Raw genomic sequence first — 20,221 nt, 5'->3', positions numbered from 1 at the left:
GGCGCACCCTGTGCCGGGCGCTGTGCTATGCGCCAGTTGACAGGCACGCAATGACTTAATCTTTGCAAAACTCCAAAGATGGGGGACCCCTTATTATCCCCATTTCACACGGGAAAGTGCTTTTCAGAGGCAACAGAGGAGTGTCCCACATCACATGGCCACAAAGCGGTGAACTGGGATGGCCAACCCAGCTCCTCTGATCCCTTTGTCGACGCTGCCTAGGCAACCTCTGACCAGCCCTCTGTGACAGTCCAGGGGGCTGCGGGGGAGGGGGAGGGGGGGTGGGCCTTGAGCACATGATGAACCGGAGAAAATATTAAATGTTGACAGTCACAGGAAGGGGAAAGACTGCCAGAACACTTGACGTGACAACTCTCTTTAACCCAAAACACCACAAGAGTCTTTGTAAGAACTCTATGTCCTCCTGAGTCCAGCACTTGGGACAGAACTTACACGGAACACACTTGTACCTCTCCAAACACGTATTCGGCCACTGATAACTCTATGTTGCTCCATCAAGTATATGATCGTAGACGGGTTAGGTGTTTCATGGAGAATGAGATTACTACAGGAGTTTATAATGGACTATATTTCTAAATAAATCTATTAACAATAACCATTAAGAACTTCATAGGATTGGGACACCTGGGAGGCTCAGTCCAGGGTCTGACTGTTGGTTTTGGCTCAGGTCATGATCTCACAGTTCCTGGGATCGAGCCCCGCATCGGGCTCTGCGCCGGTGGTAGGGAGTTCCCTTGGGATTCTCCCTCTCCCTCTCGTTCAGCCCCTTCCCTGTATGCTCTCTCTCAAAATAGAGAAACGTTAACAAATGGTTTTTAAAAAGAACGTCTAGGATCGCATGTCTGAGGCCACATGCTACCTTTCCTAGTACTATACGGGTGACCAGTGTCCGCGAGAGAGGGCGGAAGGGTATACTCCACAGAGGACCGCAGCACTAGCTAATGATCCCTACCTCGAGCCCTTTTTTGGAATGAGGCGGGGTAGAAGGCCATCAAATCAACCTGAGCATAGTTCCTTCTACGTGTACCTCTTCATGGCTTCCCCGTAGCTCCTCAATCTTCAATCTCCACGCGAAGCCCTGGCCCGTTAAGTGCGCGTCGGCTGCTATGCCACCCTCTCCACCCACCCCCACGGCCATCCCCTCCTGACTTCCACGTGGTCTCCGGTCAGGAATAAGGCCTGTGGCACCTCAGTCGTGGTCTTCAGCCCCCACCCTCCTTCTGGGCATTCAACATGCCTGGGAGAGCCACCCCCACCCCGCCAGCCTCCTGGCCTCACAAGCCTGGACTGGCTCAGCGCCAGCGAGGAAGTCTCTTCCCCCTGACCCGCTACTCCCTCAGGGCTGCTTCCCGCTCCGTCCCCAGCGAAACCGCTCCCCGGAATGCCCGCCCGAGTCCAGCATCCCACACTGACCGCCCCGTCCACCCTCCACCTCCCGTGGGAGGTCTCCTCCCGGATGTCTGACAGACGCCTCCAACGCAGAACGGCAGAAACAGAAGTCAGTCAGAAGCATGGCACTTGATTGAACTCGTTTATTTTCTGATGACAGAGGCCAACGATTCCTCAGCTATGAGAAGCTTTGTCTAAGACTACGGCTGTGAGGACTCCCTCCAGGCTCTGGGACCCAGTCTTTAGCCACTTCTCCTGGGTCCAGGCATCTCATCAAGCAGAGTGAAGTTCACATTCTTCAAGTTTTGGGGGCGCTGTCTGTTGCTGCCAACGCCTCTATCATCTTGTGGGACGGTGTGCATATTGCTATTGATGGCCTCATTGGCTACCATCTCTAGGATGTAGTCAGTAAGGTGGTCAAGCATGGTAAGGCGGAAATGATTTATGGATGAATCCGAGCCTTGGGTATGTTGATCCCCAAGCAGGAGGCGGTCCACGTAGCTCAAAGGACGCGTTAGCTCACTTCTTATAAGATGGGATGGAGTCTGACAGGAGCTCGCCTGGATTTTTTTCCCCGACATGATGTTGGCTGGGTTTGGCTCCAATCAGCTCTGCTTCCTTCTCCAGTTGGATTAGGTCTCTCAAGATACCAGCAGTTAACCCTCCCCACTACACGCCCCTGCTCTTGCTCCTCATTGGTCAGGGAGCTGCCTTTGTGACATCTTACACTTTGTGATGTTACTGCCCATTGTGTCATCAGGCATCAACCTGGAAACATCCAGGACAGGAACCTGGTCACCCTAATGACTGGACCTGATTTTGAGAAAACTGTAATTTTCTGCTTATTTTAACATTATAAAGATAAATATGTGTTTCAATGGAAAACTTTTCTGTCTTAGGACACCACTCCACATTATCTGATTCTAGCCTTCTATTGTCTCTGAGGTCTTTTATAATCCTTTGTTATAGGTAGTGATAAATATGTAAAATGTGTTATCTAGGAGACATTACATTGACCCCCCCATGATATAATAAGACCACTTTTGCCTCAATTTATACATTGATTTAAATATTCTTGATTACATTTCCTGCATCTCATCCTTGGATTCTCTATGAACCTGTTATAACCTCTTCCCATTCCCTCATTGATTAAACAGAATCTTTTAACACATGTTTATTTCATATCTGTATTAGTGTCTTGATTTTACACTGTTTGAGAAATACCCCTTGATCATTTTGGAAATCATAATGGGATGTTTATATGTCAGAATCAGGTAAACATTGTTGTGAAAGAGAAGTGTACCTTGGGCTTAGTTTAACCCCAGTTGTCTTCTTGGCTGTCCTAGGGGAAGCCAAAACACCAAGAGATGTTGCCTCTCATTTCTCTCATTTAAATTTTCCTCTCCACTAAGTTTGTGTTTCTGCTTTCTTTTAGGTTCATTTACAGCTGAAAGCAGTTATATACCCTCTCGTGGCAAAAGAGAGAAGTAGAAGGAAGAGAGGAGTCTCTGATCCAAGCAATGGGGATCAAGGAGACAAACCTACATAGGTTTCAATCTGGGAATTATCTTTTGTGGGTCAGGCTCCTCCCTCTGGTCACATGACTTTACCTGCAACCATGGCTCTGTCCTCAAAATCATCTTTCCTTTATTTTGAATGGAGCACATGCTTATAGCTGAGTAGTTTTATCACCTTGTTTTCCTCTTGTCAAATTTTTGGAGTTCCATAGCCTTCTTTTATTTCTTCATCTATCCTTTCAGTTAAAGATGGCATTGTTTCTGCTGATTCAACATACTCAAAAGTCTTGTAGTCTCCCATTTGTGCCTTGGGGATTCCTGTCTTTAAACAGGAGACCTGTTCACAGTTCTCTCCAGGAATATGCCATCCCAACTCATTGCTTCTGCTGAGATGGCTGGAGGTTACCCGTGATTCACACCCCATATCACTTCAAAGAGCCCTCTGTATGATTTAATACTCTGATCTTTTGATCCCTCAAAGATGTCTAGCTACATGCTTGATTTTTATCTCCACAGGATGCTTTCCTGACATAAATCTTTTCCTTTTAATGTCTTTTGCAATCTAGATAGGCTGAGAATTGCTCCTATCTTCAAGTCCTGGTTCCCTTTTGCTTAAGAGCGGTTCCCTCAATTTACTTTCTTCTAGCATTTTACTATAAGTAGCAAGAAGAAACGAGGGCACACCTTCAACACTTTTCTTCGGAATCTGCTCAACTAAATTTTCAACTAATTGTTCACAACTTCCGCTTTCCATGTAATTGCAGGACAAAATTCAGCCAAGATTTCTGCCACTACATAACAAGAATCCCCTCTTCTCCATCTTCCATTATGATGTTCCTCATTTCTAAACCTTTACCAGGAACACCTTTGACACTTATATTTCCATTAATAGGTTGTCTTCGATGACTTAGGCCTTCTCTACAACAATGCACATTTTCTCCACTGTGCTCCTTACTTTCTTTTGGGCTCTCACCAGCAACACTTTTAATATCCACATTTCTACTAACTGTTCAAGGTAATCTAGGATTTTCTATGATACTTCTCGAAGTTATTCTAGCTGATAGCCATTATCCAATTCCAAAGCCACTTTCACGTTTTTAGATATTCATTACGGCAGCAAACTACTTTGTTTTACCAAAATCTGTATCAGATTCCTATGGCTGCTAATGAATTGATACAGATTTGGTGACTTAAAAGAATACATACTTATGGGTCACCGGTTGTGCATCCGGCTTTTGATTTCAGTTCGGGTCATGATCCCAGGGTTTGGGATCGGGCTCTGTGTGGAGTGTGGAGACTGCTTGGGATTCTCTCTCCTCCTCTGTCCCTCTCCCCCACTCATGTACTCTCCCTAAAAAATAAAATAAAATAAATCTTAAAAAAATACGTATTTAGTCTCAGCTCTGGAGGTAAGAAGTCCACGAGAGTGCCACTGGGCTGAAAACAAGTTGCCAACAGGGCCATGCTCCCTCTGGAGGTTCTAGAGGAAAACCTGTTTCTTGGACTTTTCCAGCTTCCAAAGCCACATTCCTTGCATTTCTTGTCTGTACCCCCTTCCTCCATCTTCACAGTCAGCAGTGTGGCATCTTCCATCAGTGGTCAAATTTCCTTTTTCAGTGTCAAATCCCTCTCTGCCTCCCTCTTATATGGACATGTGTGTTTGCATGTGGATTCTATCAGAGAATACAGAATCATCTCTCATCTCAAGATCCTTATCTTAATCTTACGTGTGAATTCTCTTTTGGCATATAAGGTAACACTTGCAAGCTCAAGAGGTTTGGATGTGGTTATCTTTGGGGGCCATTTTTTAGCCTACCATGGTGAGTATTCCCAGGAAACTAATAGGAAAGTGGGGCAATGAGACAGGGAAGGGAAGGAAGCAAACAAATGTCCACTATTAATCAGCTTAGTAGCATTGAAGAACTTTAGAGGACACTAGAAGATACACTTTCCAAGGGAAGATATTGCCCCAGCATTCTGGACTATCATGCTATTGGGCAGTGAGCTCTGAAAGCCTAATAAAAACCTTTACCAAAAAAATGCAGGCTCTAACATTTCGAAGTCAGGCAAATATGTATCTAATTGGTATGTGATGTGATGATATGGGCAGGACCCTGACAGCATCTTCTACACAGTAATGTTTATATACTTTCCTTATAAAGTCTTTCCTTTCCATCCTTACCTCCTGCCTGCTCTTATTGAACAAATGTTTATTGTGCAGCTACCTGGAAGCAAGCACGGAGATGCTAGATCTTTAATGGCAAACAAAACAGACAACTATTTTGTCCTTGTAAAGCATCCCGTCTAGTGGGAAACAAAGAAGACCAAAGAAATGTGTAATTCCAAATTGTCATGCAAAGCTTGGTTTGCAAGCCTAATTTGTTCCAGAAACAGGCCTGTTACCCAAAGCACTTGTATATCAAAGCAAATTTCCCCATAAGAAATAATGGAAACTCAGATGATTCATTCCACAACCCAAAAATATTCGTGTAAAACTGACTACAATATTATAATAGAAAAAAATAAATAAATTACAAAATATAAAGAAAAATAAACAAATTAACCTGCACTTACCTTTGAAAGCCTTTGTGGCTGGTGTGAGGAAGAGAAGAGAAGAGAATTATAATGTAGGATGACTTTCACTATCACTAATGCAATCACTGCTATCTATTGGCTCAATAGCATCTTTTTCTGCATGGGGGCCATTGTATATGCTCACACGGATGTTGACTACAGTGCAGTATTAATACACTGTCATATATAATTAATATACTGTCGGGTGCCTGGGTGGCTCAGTTGGTTAAGCAGCCAACTTCGGCTCAGGTCATGATCTCACAGTTCACGGGTTTGAGCCCCGCACCAGGCTCTGTGCTAAGAGCTCAGAGGCTGGAGCATGCGTCAGGTTCTATGTCTCCCTCTATCTCTGCTCCTTCCCCACTTGTGCTCTCTCAAAAATAAACATAAAAATTTTAATATACTGTCATATATAATGACATAATATAATGTCATATACTGTATTTAATGTAACTGGCAATAAAGCAGCAGAGCAAAGGGTCTATATCTGCAGGCAGCCTGACCTAGAATGAAGCAAAGCATTCCTAAGTTTACTCTTGTATGGAAAAGCAAAGGACTGTCCACAGGTGCTTTGAAGTGACAAAAAATACACCAGTGCCAGTTGTGGGCAACTTCCAACATTCTGAAAAATCACCGATTTCCATCAAACAGCACAGCCTGAGACCGAGCATCCGAGCATGGGAGATGATCATCCACAATGCCGCACCGAGAGAGAGAGAGAGAGAGAGAGAGAGAAAGAACGACGGCTCAGTTGCGATCATGTGACGTTCAGCATCATGTACTACTCGTATTGCAAGGCATCGCTCATTGACCAAGTTAAAATTTGTTAGAAATGTTCACTCATCTTGTGGAACACTCACAGAACAAGTTACTCACAATCCAAAGTTTTACTGTATATACAAAAATCATGTTCATGTTCATCCAGATACGAGAGATGGATCCAAGTTCCAAGAAGTCTATTAAATTCCAGAATTTTTCCTTGTTTGTGGGTGGGTACAAGGTCATCTCAACTCCCATCCTCTTTTGCATTCATGTTTGGTTACATTACTTTTATTAAAAGGCCTCTAATACATTGACAGCTTAGGAATTAGCCCATTCCCATCTTTCTGAAATGTTCTTTCTCTTGCCTCATCTCTACCTTTCCATATTCTTGTGCCAGTTCTCAGTCTCACTGTCGCTTCGTCAGAGGATATTCCTTGATTACTTGATTCCTTCATTACTCAAGTTACATCCTTTTATTGTATCTTAATTTATTTTTAATGTTTATTTATTTTTTAGAGAGACAGAGACAGAATGCAAGTGGGTTGGGGCAGAGAGACAGGGAGACACAGAATCTGAAGCAGGCTCCAGGCTCTGAGCTGTCAGCACAGAGCCCGATGCGGGTCTCGAACTCACAAACTGAAAGATAACGACCTGAGCCAAAGTCAGACGCTCAACCGACTGAGCCACCCAGGCACCCAGTATCTTAAATTTATTTTTAATGTACATTTTTAAGGTAATGTGGTTCTTAGATGAGGATACTTTTGCCTTTTAGGGGACATGTGACAATGTATAGGGATACTTTATGGCATCACAACCATTGTGTGCTATTATCATCTAGGGGGTATAGGCCAAGGATACTGCTAAATATCCTACTATACCACGAACATCCCTCCTGCCCCACAAGAAAGAGTTCTCTAGTCAAAAATGTCTACTGCTGAGGGTGATAAACTCTGCTTTAGATCATCCATGACAACTTGGAATTACACATTTCTTTGGGCAACTGTCTTTCCCACTAGACTGGATGCTTCGCAAGGACAAAAAGTCAATTCAACTCCTTTTTGTGGTATTATTGTTATATATTAAAACTGCAGATTCTACAAACTCAGTAACACGTTGAAAGAATTATTACTTTATACTATGTCATGTCTCTGTGCCTTTAAAGGAGCTGAGAGAAGAAGCAAACGTAGAGTTACAGAGATTTTGTTCTATTAACCTCCTTATTTGTCATCTATATTTCTCTTCATTTGTTCCTACGCATTCTAGTCCTTTTCTTAACCCAATACAGCTTTGCTTCCACCCATCTGCTGTGTGCTGTCCTTGGAAAATATATTACATTTTTCTATCTTTTATGCATGATACACTATACAATTTTTTTTTTAATCTGTGAAAAAAGAAATGAAAACAAATATGCATTTCTATTGTCTTTTAAAATTACATAGTTCCCTTAACCAGTGATTTTTCTGGAAGGGTTATGGATTTGAATTACTGCCTGCAGTTGCTTGCTTTCAGTCTGAAAAACTTCATTTTTCTTTCTGCTCCTCACACTGAAAAAATCTCAAGAGTTCTATCAAGTTCACAGTTTCTTTCTTCTGTCAATTCAAATCTACCAGTCAGCCCTCTAATGAATTTGCCATTTCAGTCACTGTACTTTTCTGCTTCAGAACTTCCATTTGGTTCCTTTGTATGATTTCTCTGGCTTTACTGGCATTTTCTGTTTGATGCAGCTTTGTCATTCTTTAATCATGGTTCCCTTCAGGACTTTAAACATATTTCTTAGAGGGACTTTGAAGTCTCTTTTAAATGCCACATCTGATTGACCTCACAAGTTTCTGTTGCCTGCTTTTGTTCCGGTATGTGGGTCATATTTTTTGTTTGTTTGTTTCTGTGTGTGTCCCACAATTTTTTGTTTGAAAGTGGTAATTTTAGATAATATAGTAACTCTGAGTATTGGTTCCACCACCAAGTGCCTACTATTATGTCTCTATTGAATTGTTTAGTAACTGGCTGGATTATTTCAGGGCAGTCAGCAGCCTCCCCTTACGTTGTGAAACCTTTCATGTGGTTCCTCATGGGCTGCAGGTGTGGGTATGACTCCTGTCACCCTGGGATGCCATTGGTTTTGGCACAACTCTCTCCGTCTCCTTCTCCGACCACAACCAACTGTTAAGCTCCACTAGTTACCAGCTGATTGTTCTACTGTATTTAACAAATGTTCTGAAGCATGAATTATTCCACAGGCTGATCTAATCAAACCCAGGCTCTCTTGAAAGATCAGTTGCTTAGGTCAATGTTTAAGATCTGTTCTGTCCCCAGGAGGGTTCCTCCCAGGTGCCTCTTCCTCAGCCACTCTCCAGAAAACTAGCCAGCCTACAGTTTCATCTGTACCTCCAATTAATCTACAAATCTTTTCCCAGTAGCCTTTCATCACAACCTCCACTGTTTTTGAGAGTGCCCTTAAGTTCAACCTTCTCCGTACTTTGTCGCAAATGAAATCAGCTCTTTTGGTAAGGTATTCAGCGTTCTCTGTTTCTTTTTTTTTTTTAATTTTTTAAAAAATTTTATTTTAATGTTTATTTATCTTTGAAAGAGAGAGACCGTGAGCAGGGGAGGAGCAGAGAGAAGGAGACAGAATTTGAAGCAGGCTCCAGGCTCTGAGCTGTCAGCACAGAGCCCGACACGAGGCTCAAACTCATGAACTATGAGATCATGACCTGAGCCGAATTCGGCTGCTTACCTGACTGAGCCACTCAGGCACCCCTCAGCATTCTCTGTTTTATGGTCCACTTCTCCTCCAGGGCAACAATCCCTGAGACATGGCTCTGGTGATGGGGGTGGGGACAACAGGACATTTTTCTGAGTGACACTCTTCCTTTAGGAGCTGAACCCTTATGGAGGGAAAGTAGCCTCGGCTCTTCTCACCTTGCCTCTCACTGTATATCACGGTACTTGTATACGTGATCAGGTCACAGTATACTCAGTGATGCCACATCCAAGGTAGAGACTACATCACATGACAGGGGGTTAGGAGGAAGAAGCAAGCCCCCATCTCTCAGCCATACATGCCCAGAACTGAGTCTTGGCAACAAGTAGCTGGAGGCAGAATGGAGTAGGAGTAGGAGTTGGAGGGAGGAAGAGCCCTGTGTCCTTTGCTGCACAGCCTTAAGGGGAGTGTTTCCATTTTGCTGAGCTAGGAGGGGAGTGACATGGCATGGGTATCAGTTCAGATACCACAGGCTCACTGCAACTTCTGAAGTTTTAACAGATTTTCTTGAACACATACTTCATTTGTGTATGCCCTTAAGACCATGTCCAAAGACTTTTTTTATTTTTTTCAATATATGAAATTTATTGTCAAATTGGTTTCCATACAACACCCAGTACTCATCCCAAAAGGTGCCCTCCTCAATACCCATCTCCCACCCTCCCCTTCCTCCCACCCCCCATCAACCCTCAGTTTGTTCTCAGTTTTTAAGACTCTTTTATGCTTTGGCTCTCTCCCACTCTAACCTCTTTTTTTTTTTTCCTTCCCCTCCCCCATGGGTTTCTGTTAAGTTTCTCAGGATCCACATAAGAGTGAAAACATGTGGTATCTGTCTTTCTCTGTATGGCTTATTTCACTTAGCATAACACTCTCCAGTTCCATCCACATTGCTACAAAGGGCCATATTTCATTCTTTCTCATTGCCACGTAGTACTCTATTGTGTATATAAACCACAATTTCTTTATCCATTTATCAGTTGATGGACATTTAGGCTCTTTCCATAATTTGGCTATTGTTGAGAGTGCTGCTATGAACATTGGGGTACAAGTGCCCCTATGCATCAGTACTCCTGTATCCCTTGGGTAAATTCCTAGCAGTGCTACTGCTGGGTCATAGGGTAGGTCTATTTTTAATTTTTTGAGGAACCTCCACACTGTTTTCCAGAGTGGCTGCACCAATTTGCATTCCCACCAACAGTGCAAGAGGGTTCCCGTTTCTCCACATCCTCTCCAGCATCTATAGTCTCCTGATTTGTTCATTTTGGCCACTCTGACTAGCGTGAGGTGATATCTGAGTGTGGTTTTGATTTGTATTTCCCTGATGAGAAGTGACATTGAGCATCTTTTCATGTGCCTGTTGGCCATCTGGATGTCTTCCTTACAGAAGTGTCTATTCATGTTTTCTGCCCATTTCTTCACTGGATTATTTGTTTTTCGGGTGTGGAGTTCGGTGAGCTCTTTATAGATTTTGGATACTAGCCCTTTGTCCGATATGTCCTTTGCAAATATCTTTTCCCATTCCGTTGGTTGCCTTTTAGTTTTGTTGGTTGTTTCCTTTGCTGTGCAGAAGCTTTTTATCTTCATGAGGTCCCAGTAGTTCATTTTTGCTTTTAATTCCCTTGCCTTTGGGGATGTGTCAAGTAAGAAATTGCTGCGGCTGAGGTCAGAGAGATCTTTTCCTGCTTTCTCCTCTAGGGGTTTGATGGTTTCCTGTCTCACCATTCAGGTCCTTTATCCATTTTGAGTTTATTTTTGTGAATGGTGTGAGAAAGCGGTCTAGTTTCAATCTTCTGCATGTTGCTGTCCAGTTCTCCCAGCACCATTTGTTTCCATTGGATGTTCTTTCCTGCTTTGTCAAAGATGAGTTGGCCATACGTTTGTGGGTCTAGTTCTGGGGTTTCTATTCTATTCCATTGGTCTATGTGTCTGTTTTTATGCCAATACCATGCTGTCTTGATGATTACAGCTTTGTAGTAGAGGCTAAAGTCTGGGATTGTGATGCCTCCTGCTTTGGTCTTCTTTTTCAAAATTACTTTGGCTATTCAGGGCCTTTTGTGGTTCCATATGAATTTTAGAATTGCTTGTTCTAGCTTTGAGAAGAATGCTCGTGCAATTTTGATTGGGATTGCATTGAATGTGTAGATAGCTTTGGGTAGTATTGACATTTTGACAATATTTATTCTTCCAATCCATAAGCACGGAATGTTTTTCCATTTCTTTATATCTTCTTCAATTTCCTTCATAAGCTTTCTATAGTTTTCAGCATACAGATCTTTTACATCTTTGGTTAGATTTATCCCTAGGTATTTTATGCTTCTTGGTGCAATTGTGAATGGGATCAGTTTCCTTGTCTTTCTGTTGCTTCATTATTAGTGTATAAGAATGCAACTGATTTCTGTACCTTGATTTTGTATCCTGCAACTTTGCTAAATTCATTTATCAGTTCTAGTAGACTTTTCGTGGAGTCTATCGAATTTTCCACGTATAATATCATGTCATCTGCAAAAAGCGAAAGCTTAACTTCATCTTTGCCAATTTTGATGCCTTTGATTTCCTTTTGTTGTCTGATTGCTGATGCTAGAACTTCCAACACTATGTTAAACAACAGCGGTGAGAGTGGACATGCCTGTCGTGTTCCTGATCTCAGGGAAAAAGCTCTCAGTTTTTCCCCATTGAGGACGATGTTAGCTGTGGGCTTTACATAAATGGCTTTGATGATCTTTAAGTATGTTCCTTCTATCACGACTTTCTCGAGGGTTTTTATTAAGAAAGTTGCTGAATTTTGTCAAAGGCCTTTTCTGCATCGATTGACAGGATCATATGGTTCTTATCTTTTCTTTCATTCATGTGATGTATCACATTGATTGATTTGAGAATGTTGAACTAGCCCTGCAGCCCAGGAATGAATCCCACTTGATCATGGTGAATAATTCTTTTTATATGCTGTTGAATTCGATTTGCTAGTATCTTATTGAGAATTTTTGCATCCATATTCATCAGGGATATTGGCCTATAGTTCTCTTTTTTTTACTGGGTCTCTGTCTGGTTTAGGAATCAAAGTAATACTGGCTTCATAGAATGAGTCTGGAAGTTTTCCTTCCCTTTCTATGTTTTGGAATAGCTTGAGAAGGATAGGTATTATCTCTGCTTTAAACGTCTGGTAGAACTCCCCTGGGAAGCCATCTGGTCCTGGACTCTTATTTGTTGGGAGATTTTTGATGACTGATTCCATTTCTTCGCTGGTTATGGGTCTGTTCAAGCTTTCTATTTCCTCCTGATTGAGTTTTGGAAGCGTGTGGGTGTTTAGGAATTTGTCCATTTCTTCCAGGTTGTCCAGTTTGTTGGCATATAATTTTTCATAGTATTCCCTGATAATTGCTTGTATCTCTGAGGGATTGGTCGTAATGATTCCATTTTCATTCATGATTTTATCTATTTGGGTCATCTCCCTTTTCTTTTTGAGAAGCCTTGCTAGAGGTTTATCAATTTTATTTTTTGAAAAAACCAACTCTTGGTTTCGTTGATCTGCTCTACAGTTTTTTTTAGATTCTATATTGTATATTTCTGCTCTGATCTTTATTATTTCTCTTCTTCTGCTGGGTTTGGGGTGTCTTTGCTGTTTTGCTTCTATTTCCTTTAGGTGTCCTGTTAGATTTTGTATTTGGGATTTTTCTTGTTTCTTGAGATAGGCCTGGATTGCAATGTATTTTCCTCTCAGGAATGCCTTTTCTTCATTCCAAAGTGTTTGGATTGTTGTATTTTCATTTTCATTTGTTTCCATATATTTTTTAATTTCTTCTCTAATTGCCTGGTTGACCCATTCATTCTTTAATAGGGTGTTCTTTAACTTCCATGCTTTTGGAGGTTTTCCAGACTTTTTCCTGTGGTTGATTTCAAGCTTCATAGCATTGTGGTCTGAAAGTATGCATGGTATGATCTCAATTCTTGTATACTTATGAAGGGCTGTTTTGTGACCCAGTATGTGATCTATCTTGGAGAATGTTCCATGTGTACTTGAGAAGAAAGTATATTCTGTTGCTTTGGGATGCAGAGTTCTAAATATATCTGTCAAGTCCATCTGATCCAATGTATCATTCAGGGCCCTTGTTTCTTTATTGACCGTGTGTCTAGATGATCTATCCATTGCTGTAAGTGGAGTGTTAAAGTCCCCTGCAGTTACCACATTCTTATCAATAAGGTTGCTTATGTTTGTAATTGTTTTATATATTTGGGGGCTCCCATATTTGGCACATAGACATTTATAATTATTAGCTCTTCCTGATGGATAGACCCTGTAATTATTATATGATGCCCTTCTTCATCTCTTGTTACAGCCTTTAATTTAAAGTCTAGTTTGTCTGATATGAGTATGGCTACTCCAGCTTTCTTTTGACTTCCAGTGGCATGATAAATAGTTCTCCATCCCCTCACTCTCAATCTGAAGGTGTCCTCAGGTCTAAAATGAGTCTCTTGTAGACAGCAAATAGATGGGTCTTGTTTTTTTATCCATTCTGATACCCTATGTCTTTTGGTTGGCACATTTAGTCCATTTACGTTCAGTGTTATTATAGAAAGATATGGGTTTAGAGTCATTGTGATGTCTGTAGGTTTCATGCTTGTAGCAATGTCTCTGGTACTTTGTCTCACAGGATCTCCCTTAGGATCTGTTGTAGGGCTGGTTTAGTGGTGACGAATTCCTTCAGTTTTTGTTTGTTTGGGAAGACCTTTATCTCTCCTTCTATTCTAAATGACAGACTTGCTGGATAAAGGATTCTCGGCTGCATATTTTTTCTGTTCATCACATTGAAGATCTCCTGCCATTCCTTTCTGGCCTGCCAAGTTTCAGTAGAGAGATCAGTCACGAGTCTTATAGGTCTCCCTTTATATGTTAGAGCACGTTTATCCCTAGCTGCTTTCAGAATTTTCTCTTTATTGTTGTATTCTGCCAGTTTCACTGATATGTCGTGCAGAAGATCGATTCAAGTTATGTCTGAAGGGAGTTCTCTGTGCCTCTTGGATTTCAATGCCTTTTTCCTTCCCCAGATCAGGGAAGTTCTCAGCTATGATTTCTTCAAGTACACCTTCAGCACCTTTCCCTCTCTCTTCCTCCTCTGGAATACCAATTATGCGTATATTATTTCTCTTTAGTGCATCACTTACTTCTCTAATTTTCCCCTCATACTCCTGGATGTTTTTAATCTTTTTCTCAGCTTCTTCTTTTTCCATAATTTTATCTTCTAGTTCACCTATTCTCTCCTCTGCCTCTTCAATCCGAGCCATGGTTGTTTCCATTTTATTTTGCAGCTCGTTTATAGCATTTTTTAGCTCCTCCTGACTGTTCCTTAGTCCCTTGATCTCTGTAGCAAGAGATTCTCTGCTGTCCTCTATACTGTTTTCAAGCCCAGCGATTAATTTTATGACTATTATTCTAAATCCACTTTCTGTTATATTGTTTAAATCCTTTTTGATCAGTTCATTAGCTCTTGTTATTTCCTGGAGATTCTTTTGAGGAATTCTTCTGTTTATTCAATTTGGATAGTCCCTGGAGTGGTGCGGAACTGCGGGGCACTTCCCCTGTGCTGTCTTGAATAACTTGCATTGGTGGGTGGGGCCGCAGTCAGACCTGATGTCTGCCCCCAGCCCACCGCTGGAGCCATAGTCAGACTGGTGTGTACCTTCTCTTCCCCTCTCCTAAGAGCGGGATTCACTGTGGGGTGGCGTGGCCCATCTGGGCTACTTGCACACTGCCAGGCCTGTGGTGCTGGGGATCTGGCATATTAACTGGGGTGGATAGGCAAGGTGCACAGGGGCTGGAGGGGGCAGGCTTAGCTCACTTATCCTTCGGTGATCCTTTTTGGGAGGGGCCCTGTGGCACCGGGAGGGAGTCAGACCCGCCACCAGAGGGATGGATCCGCAGAAGCACAGCATTGGGTGTTTGCGTGGTGCAAGCAAGTTCCCTGGCAGGAACCAGTTCCTTTTGAGATTTTCGCTGGGGGATGGGTGAGGGAGATGGCGCTGGCGAGCACCTTTGTTCCCCGCCAAGCTGAGCTCTGTCGTCCGGGGCTCAACAACTCTCCCTCCCGTTGTCCTCCAGCCCTCCCATTCTCCGAGCAGATCTGTTAACTTATAACCTTCCAGATGTTAAGTCCCCCTTGCTGTCCCAACACACTCCGTCCAGCCCCTCCACTTTTGCCAGCCAGACTCAGGGGCTCTGCTTGGCCAGCGGGCTGCCCCTCCACCCCGGCTCCCTCCTGAGAGTCCGTGTAGCCCGCACTGCCTCTCTGCCCTTCCTACCCTCTTCTGTGGGCCTCTCTGGGCTTGGCTCCAGAGAATCCATTCTGCTAGTCTTCTCGCGGTTTTCTGAGTTATTTAGGCAGGTGTGGGTGGAATCTAAGTGATCAGCAGGATGCGGTGAGCCCAGTGTCCTCCTACACCACCATCTTCTCCAAGAATACCCCCATTTCCAAAGACTTTAAATGGTTGTTTTAAAAATGACTTTCACCAGTTTTCTGGGGAATTGGTCTACAGAGATGTTTCCCTTTCCTGCCGGAAGCAGAACTCTGGTTGTGACTTTTAAAAGTTACTAAGGTTTAGTAGCTTATTACAAAGCATTATTGTAGCAATAGATGGGTGCTCCACACAAGTCAACACTGGAGCCACTAGAACCCCAGCCTCCCAGTATTTCATGTGGAATCCAGAATATTCCCTCCACTGCAGTCTAAACCACCATAGGGACTTAGTGAAATAAATCACTTACTTGGTAAATAATACCATGGACTGAAAAACACTTCAGCCTGCAGTTTCCAAAAATAATTCTCATAAAATGAGTCATACTGGAAGAATCTGACTTATGGAGAGGCTTAAATAAAGCGTAATTCTTTAGTAAGAAAAACTGGCCATTTGCTGCATGACAGAAAAAAGTACTCTCATAATTCAGGGGCACATAAAACAGTAAGATTGACAATCTACTTTTAACTAAGCAGAGCAAATACTACACTTGAAAATAGCATTTTATGAAAACTAAATTTGTAGAGTAAGATCCTCCTTCCCCAAACATTTGATCAGGTTTGACAGAGAAAATAAGAGGGAAAGGAGTGAGTAGTCTCATCTAAGAATTTCCTTGCTTTAATCCAGAGTCAGAAATATACCCCACCCATAATACCAACAAAAAGTCACAGTCACTAAACAGGAAATTAATCACTTCTAATTATCAACAGAATCTTCCAATAAAGACAGCTAAAGAATCCCATAGCATTATCAACTCTGTGATAACATCACAGAGTTTCTTTTCTTGACCTACAAGAGCACACATCCCGGCGTTCTCATAGCCTGGCAGTTGACTTCTCCGCCATGATATATTCTAATTGTTTAAAAAGCTAAACTGGCCTCTGCCATAAAAAAGAAATGAAATCTTGCCATTTGCAACAACATGGATGGATCTAGAGGGTAAAATGCCAAGTGAAATAAGTCAGAGAAAGACAAATACCATATGATTTCACTCATATGTGGAATTTAAGAAACGAAACATGAACAAAGGAAAAAAAGAGAGCAAGACACAGACTCTTAACTACAGAGAACAAACTGCTGATTACCAGAGGGGAGGTGGGTTGGGGGGGAGGAGGGGTGGAATAGGTGAAGTGGATTAAGAGCACACTCATCATGATGAGCACTGAGTAATGTAGAAAATTGCTGAATCACTATAATGTACACCTGGAACTAATTTAACACTGTATATTATGCTAAAATTTAAAAATAAAAAATAAATAAATTAAAAAAATACACAGAGGAAGAGTTGAGGCTTACATATATTATTTAAAGTTGAACGTTTAGAGTGAGTACCTCTGGGGTATGGGAGAGGATGTTAGGTGGTATTCCAAAGGATATCAATATTTATTTAAAAACTGAGGGTTGGGGCACCTGGGTGGCTCAGCCACTTAAGCGTCTGACTCTTGATTTCTGCTCAGGTCATGATTTCACAGTTCGTGGGTTCAAGCCACGGGGTGTTTGTTCTTTCTCTCTGCCCCTGCTCCGCTCACACTGTCTCTCGCTCTCACTCTCAAAGAAATAAACCTAAAAAAATTAAAACAGAGGGTTGATGGAGGGAGGTAGGTGGGAGATGGAGTAGATGGGTGATGGATATTAAGTAAACACTCGTTGTGATGAGCACTGGGTGTTGTATGTAAGTGACGAATCACTGAATTCTACTCCTGAAGCCAATATTGCACTGTATGTTAACTAAAATTTAAATTTAAACAATAAAGTTTGTTTAAATGTATCTTAGTGTAAGATTTTAAAAATGATAGTGATACAAAAGCTTTATTTGAAAATAAAAATAATACATAAATACACACACCATAGACAAATTTGCAGTTAACTTTCTGACTCCTAGGGAATTGTAATTTTATATCTAGAAAGATCTTCTTTTTTTAACATTCATTTATTTTGAGAGAGAGACAGACAGACAGAGCACGAGCGGGAGAGGGGCAGAGAGAGGGATACAGAATCTGAAGCAGGTTCCAGGCTCTGAGCTGTCAGCACAGAGCCTGATGCGCAGCTCAAAGTCACGAACCACGAGATCATGACTTGAGCCAAAGTCACTTAACCAACTGAGCCATCCAGGCACCCCTGATCTATAGAGATCCTTAATTATAACAACTAAAAAACTGAAGTATATATCAAAATGTCAGAATTTTCCAATATGAGGGAAATAACTATTCAGGCAATCACACTTGCTGACCTCTAGGTCCTGAGTCAACAGGAAAGCCAGCAAGGTCAACACTCAGAAACCAACAGTGATTTAGTGATAACAGACCACAGTGGTGGGCTGGTTCACATTTCTAAAAGAGCAGTTTCAGAAAGTTGCTTCAAAAACATCCAGTTTGGTCTTTCCTAAGCATAAGAGGTAATATATTTCCTGACAGCTTTTAAGCCTCGCTCTACCCTCTTCTGCCCCAAAGTTGGCAAGCTTATAAGAAAGACTGAGTACTCCTTCCTTTGGTGCTTGTGAGAGATTGAAACCCCACAGGCTGGTTTCTATACACGAGAACCTTCACCCTGGGCCCACTCCCCAGCCACCACAAAACCCCCAAGCCAGTCTTCTCTCCCTGCTCTCTCTAGCCATTTTGGGACCAATTTTGGAGCTACCCTGCTCTATCCAGAAAGTCTCATTATGTGCGTGATACATCTGTTCATACCATCTTGGAGGGTATGTGGTTGTGTGTGTGTGTGTGTGTGTGTGTGTGTGTGTGTGAGAGAGAGAGAGAGAGAGAGAGAGGGAGAGAGAGAGAGAGAGGGAGAGAAACCAAGAAAATGAGAGACATATCACTGATCTCTGCATCCTAACCAAGTTTGGGGCGAGAATCCATCCCGTATCTGTGTATTCACAACAGCGGTCCACTACGGTGAAGTCTCCACTGCACTGCAAGGTACAAAGCTCGTAGCACATCCCATGGGGCACTTTCATCATCTCTCCCCATCCCACCTTTCTAGCCTCTTCTCCCCATCTCTTCCTCTCCACAGGAACCTATGCTTCTGCCTGTGCTTATCTATTCCCAGAATATTCCATGGCCCGCAAGATTTCCGATTGTATATCTGCTTTACCCTTTGCCTGGAAGGTCCTTCCTACCTCCATTTTCCCCCTTCCCTTCCCAACTTCCAAGCCATCTTCTTTCTCGTTGATATTTACAAAATGTTCTCCCCATCCCCTAAGACCAAGTAAAACGTGATGCCCTCTTAAAGTCTCCACTAACCTCTCTAAGCAGAGGTTTTATCTTCTTTTCCGGGTCTATGATGACATTTAAATCACTGTTCTTGCCTGCTTACAGGTCTCTCTTCCCTGCAAGGCTCTGAAACTTTTGATGGCAGAGATCTTCCCTTCTTCATCTACTATAATTTGCCTCTAACACACTTTTATGAATACCATCAGTGCTAAATAATGTTGACTGAGTATTTTTTCAAAATAAAGTGAAAATTTTGTTAAGAATGAAAGGATGTTGGTAAACAAAATATTTTGAACTCTTGGAGACACAGCAAGAATTACAATTTTTCTGTACCTGTTTCTAGTCTTTTTTTTTTTAATTTTTTTTTTCAACGTTTATTTATTTTTGGGACAGAGAGAGACAGAGCATGAACGGGGGAGGGGTAGAGAGAGAGGGAGACACAGAATCGGAAACAGGCTCCAGGCTCTGAGCCATCAGCCCAGAGCCCGACACGGGGCTCGAACTCACGGACCGCAAGATCGTGACCTGGCTGAAGTCGGACGCTTAACCGACTGCGCCACCCAGGCGCCCCATACCTGTTTCTAGTCTTATATGCAAATGACGGTTAAGAATTGTTACTTAGTGAAATAAGTGCAAAATAGTTAAAATCAAGGCACTAATGACTTGCATTATAGGGAAGTAGCAAGGTGAGATATTTATCACTTCCAGATCCTAAACATATCATCACTACTGAGCTAGATTCCTTGAGACCTAAATGATGCTTCTCTGTTAAATTGAATAGCCATAGAAAAAGCAGTGTGACCTCTACGGCTCAATAATCACAAGATAATTAGTTGATAGAAATGAAAATGACTCATGTGCCTTATTCTCCCCTCCCATAAAAACAAATTTGGAAACTGTGGGTCCAAGTGCTTTTGTTTTGTTTTGTTTTAGCCAGTCTGCTCACACAAGAGTTAAGAAAAACTTCTTACCATATGATGGCAAATACCTCCATCTTTCCCTGAAATCAATTTAAGTTCATAGTTGCTGACTTGATGTAAGAACATGCCCTTTTGTATCATTTTATCAAGAACCTAGACAACAACTTGGAGGATAAGCTTATCATGACAAGAGGAGCAGTTAGTACACTGGATCACATTTCCTTCAGTCATTCAGCAAGTATTAATTAAGCATCTACTATATACCACTCAATCTACTGTGCCCTGTTAATCTCTACATCTCTTCTTATCTGTCCCTGCAAGTCTCGGAGCTTCTCAGGGCAAGAATTATAGTATTTTCATATAATACCCACTACTACATACTGGTTTGGCACATGGCTCCAGGGCTGAAGAAGATTTGTCCTTGTTACCTTGTGGAACTTACTAATATCTAAACTGGGAATCCTAAAAGCAATGGGATAATATAGATGTAAACTTCTATATTGAGGGTCACAAAACCAGCAACCTACACAGATATAGGGGAAAGACCCAGGTTGAGAG

At 42.1% G+C, this 20,221-nt stretch overlaps 2 protein-coding genes across 6 annotated transcripts in view; both read right to left on the bottom strand.

Annotated features, from left to right (window-relative positions):
• SYTL5 (synaptotagmin like 5) overlaps positions 1-20,221 on the bottom strand; it is a 288,860-nt gene that overhangs the window by 159,477 nt on the left and 109,162 nt on the right. The window lies entirely within an intron of this gene.
• Positions 1,653-1,991, bottom strand: LOC123594340 (huntingtin-interacting protein M). Its single transcript, XM_045471143.1, has one exon. The coding sequence runs from the start codon at positions 1,989-1,991 to the stop codon at positions 1,653-1,655; it is 339 nt and encodes a 112-aa protein (XP_045327099.1).

Source organism: Leopardus geoffroyi, chromosome X, assembly GCF_018350155.1.
Source record: "Leopardus geoffroyi isolate Oge1 chromosome X, O.geoffroyi_Oge1_pat1.0, whole genome shotgun sequence".
NCBI lineage: Eukaryota > Metazoa > Chordata > Mammalia > Carnivora > Felidae > Leopardus > Leopardus geoffroyi.
This window is presented reverse-complemented; position numbering and strand designations above follow the sequence as displayed.

Coding starts and splice junctions, on each gene's coding strand:
- LOC123594340 (XM_045471143.1), bottom strand. CDS start 1,991: ATGTCGGGGAAAAAAATCCAGGCGAGCTCCTGTCAGACTCCATCCCAT.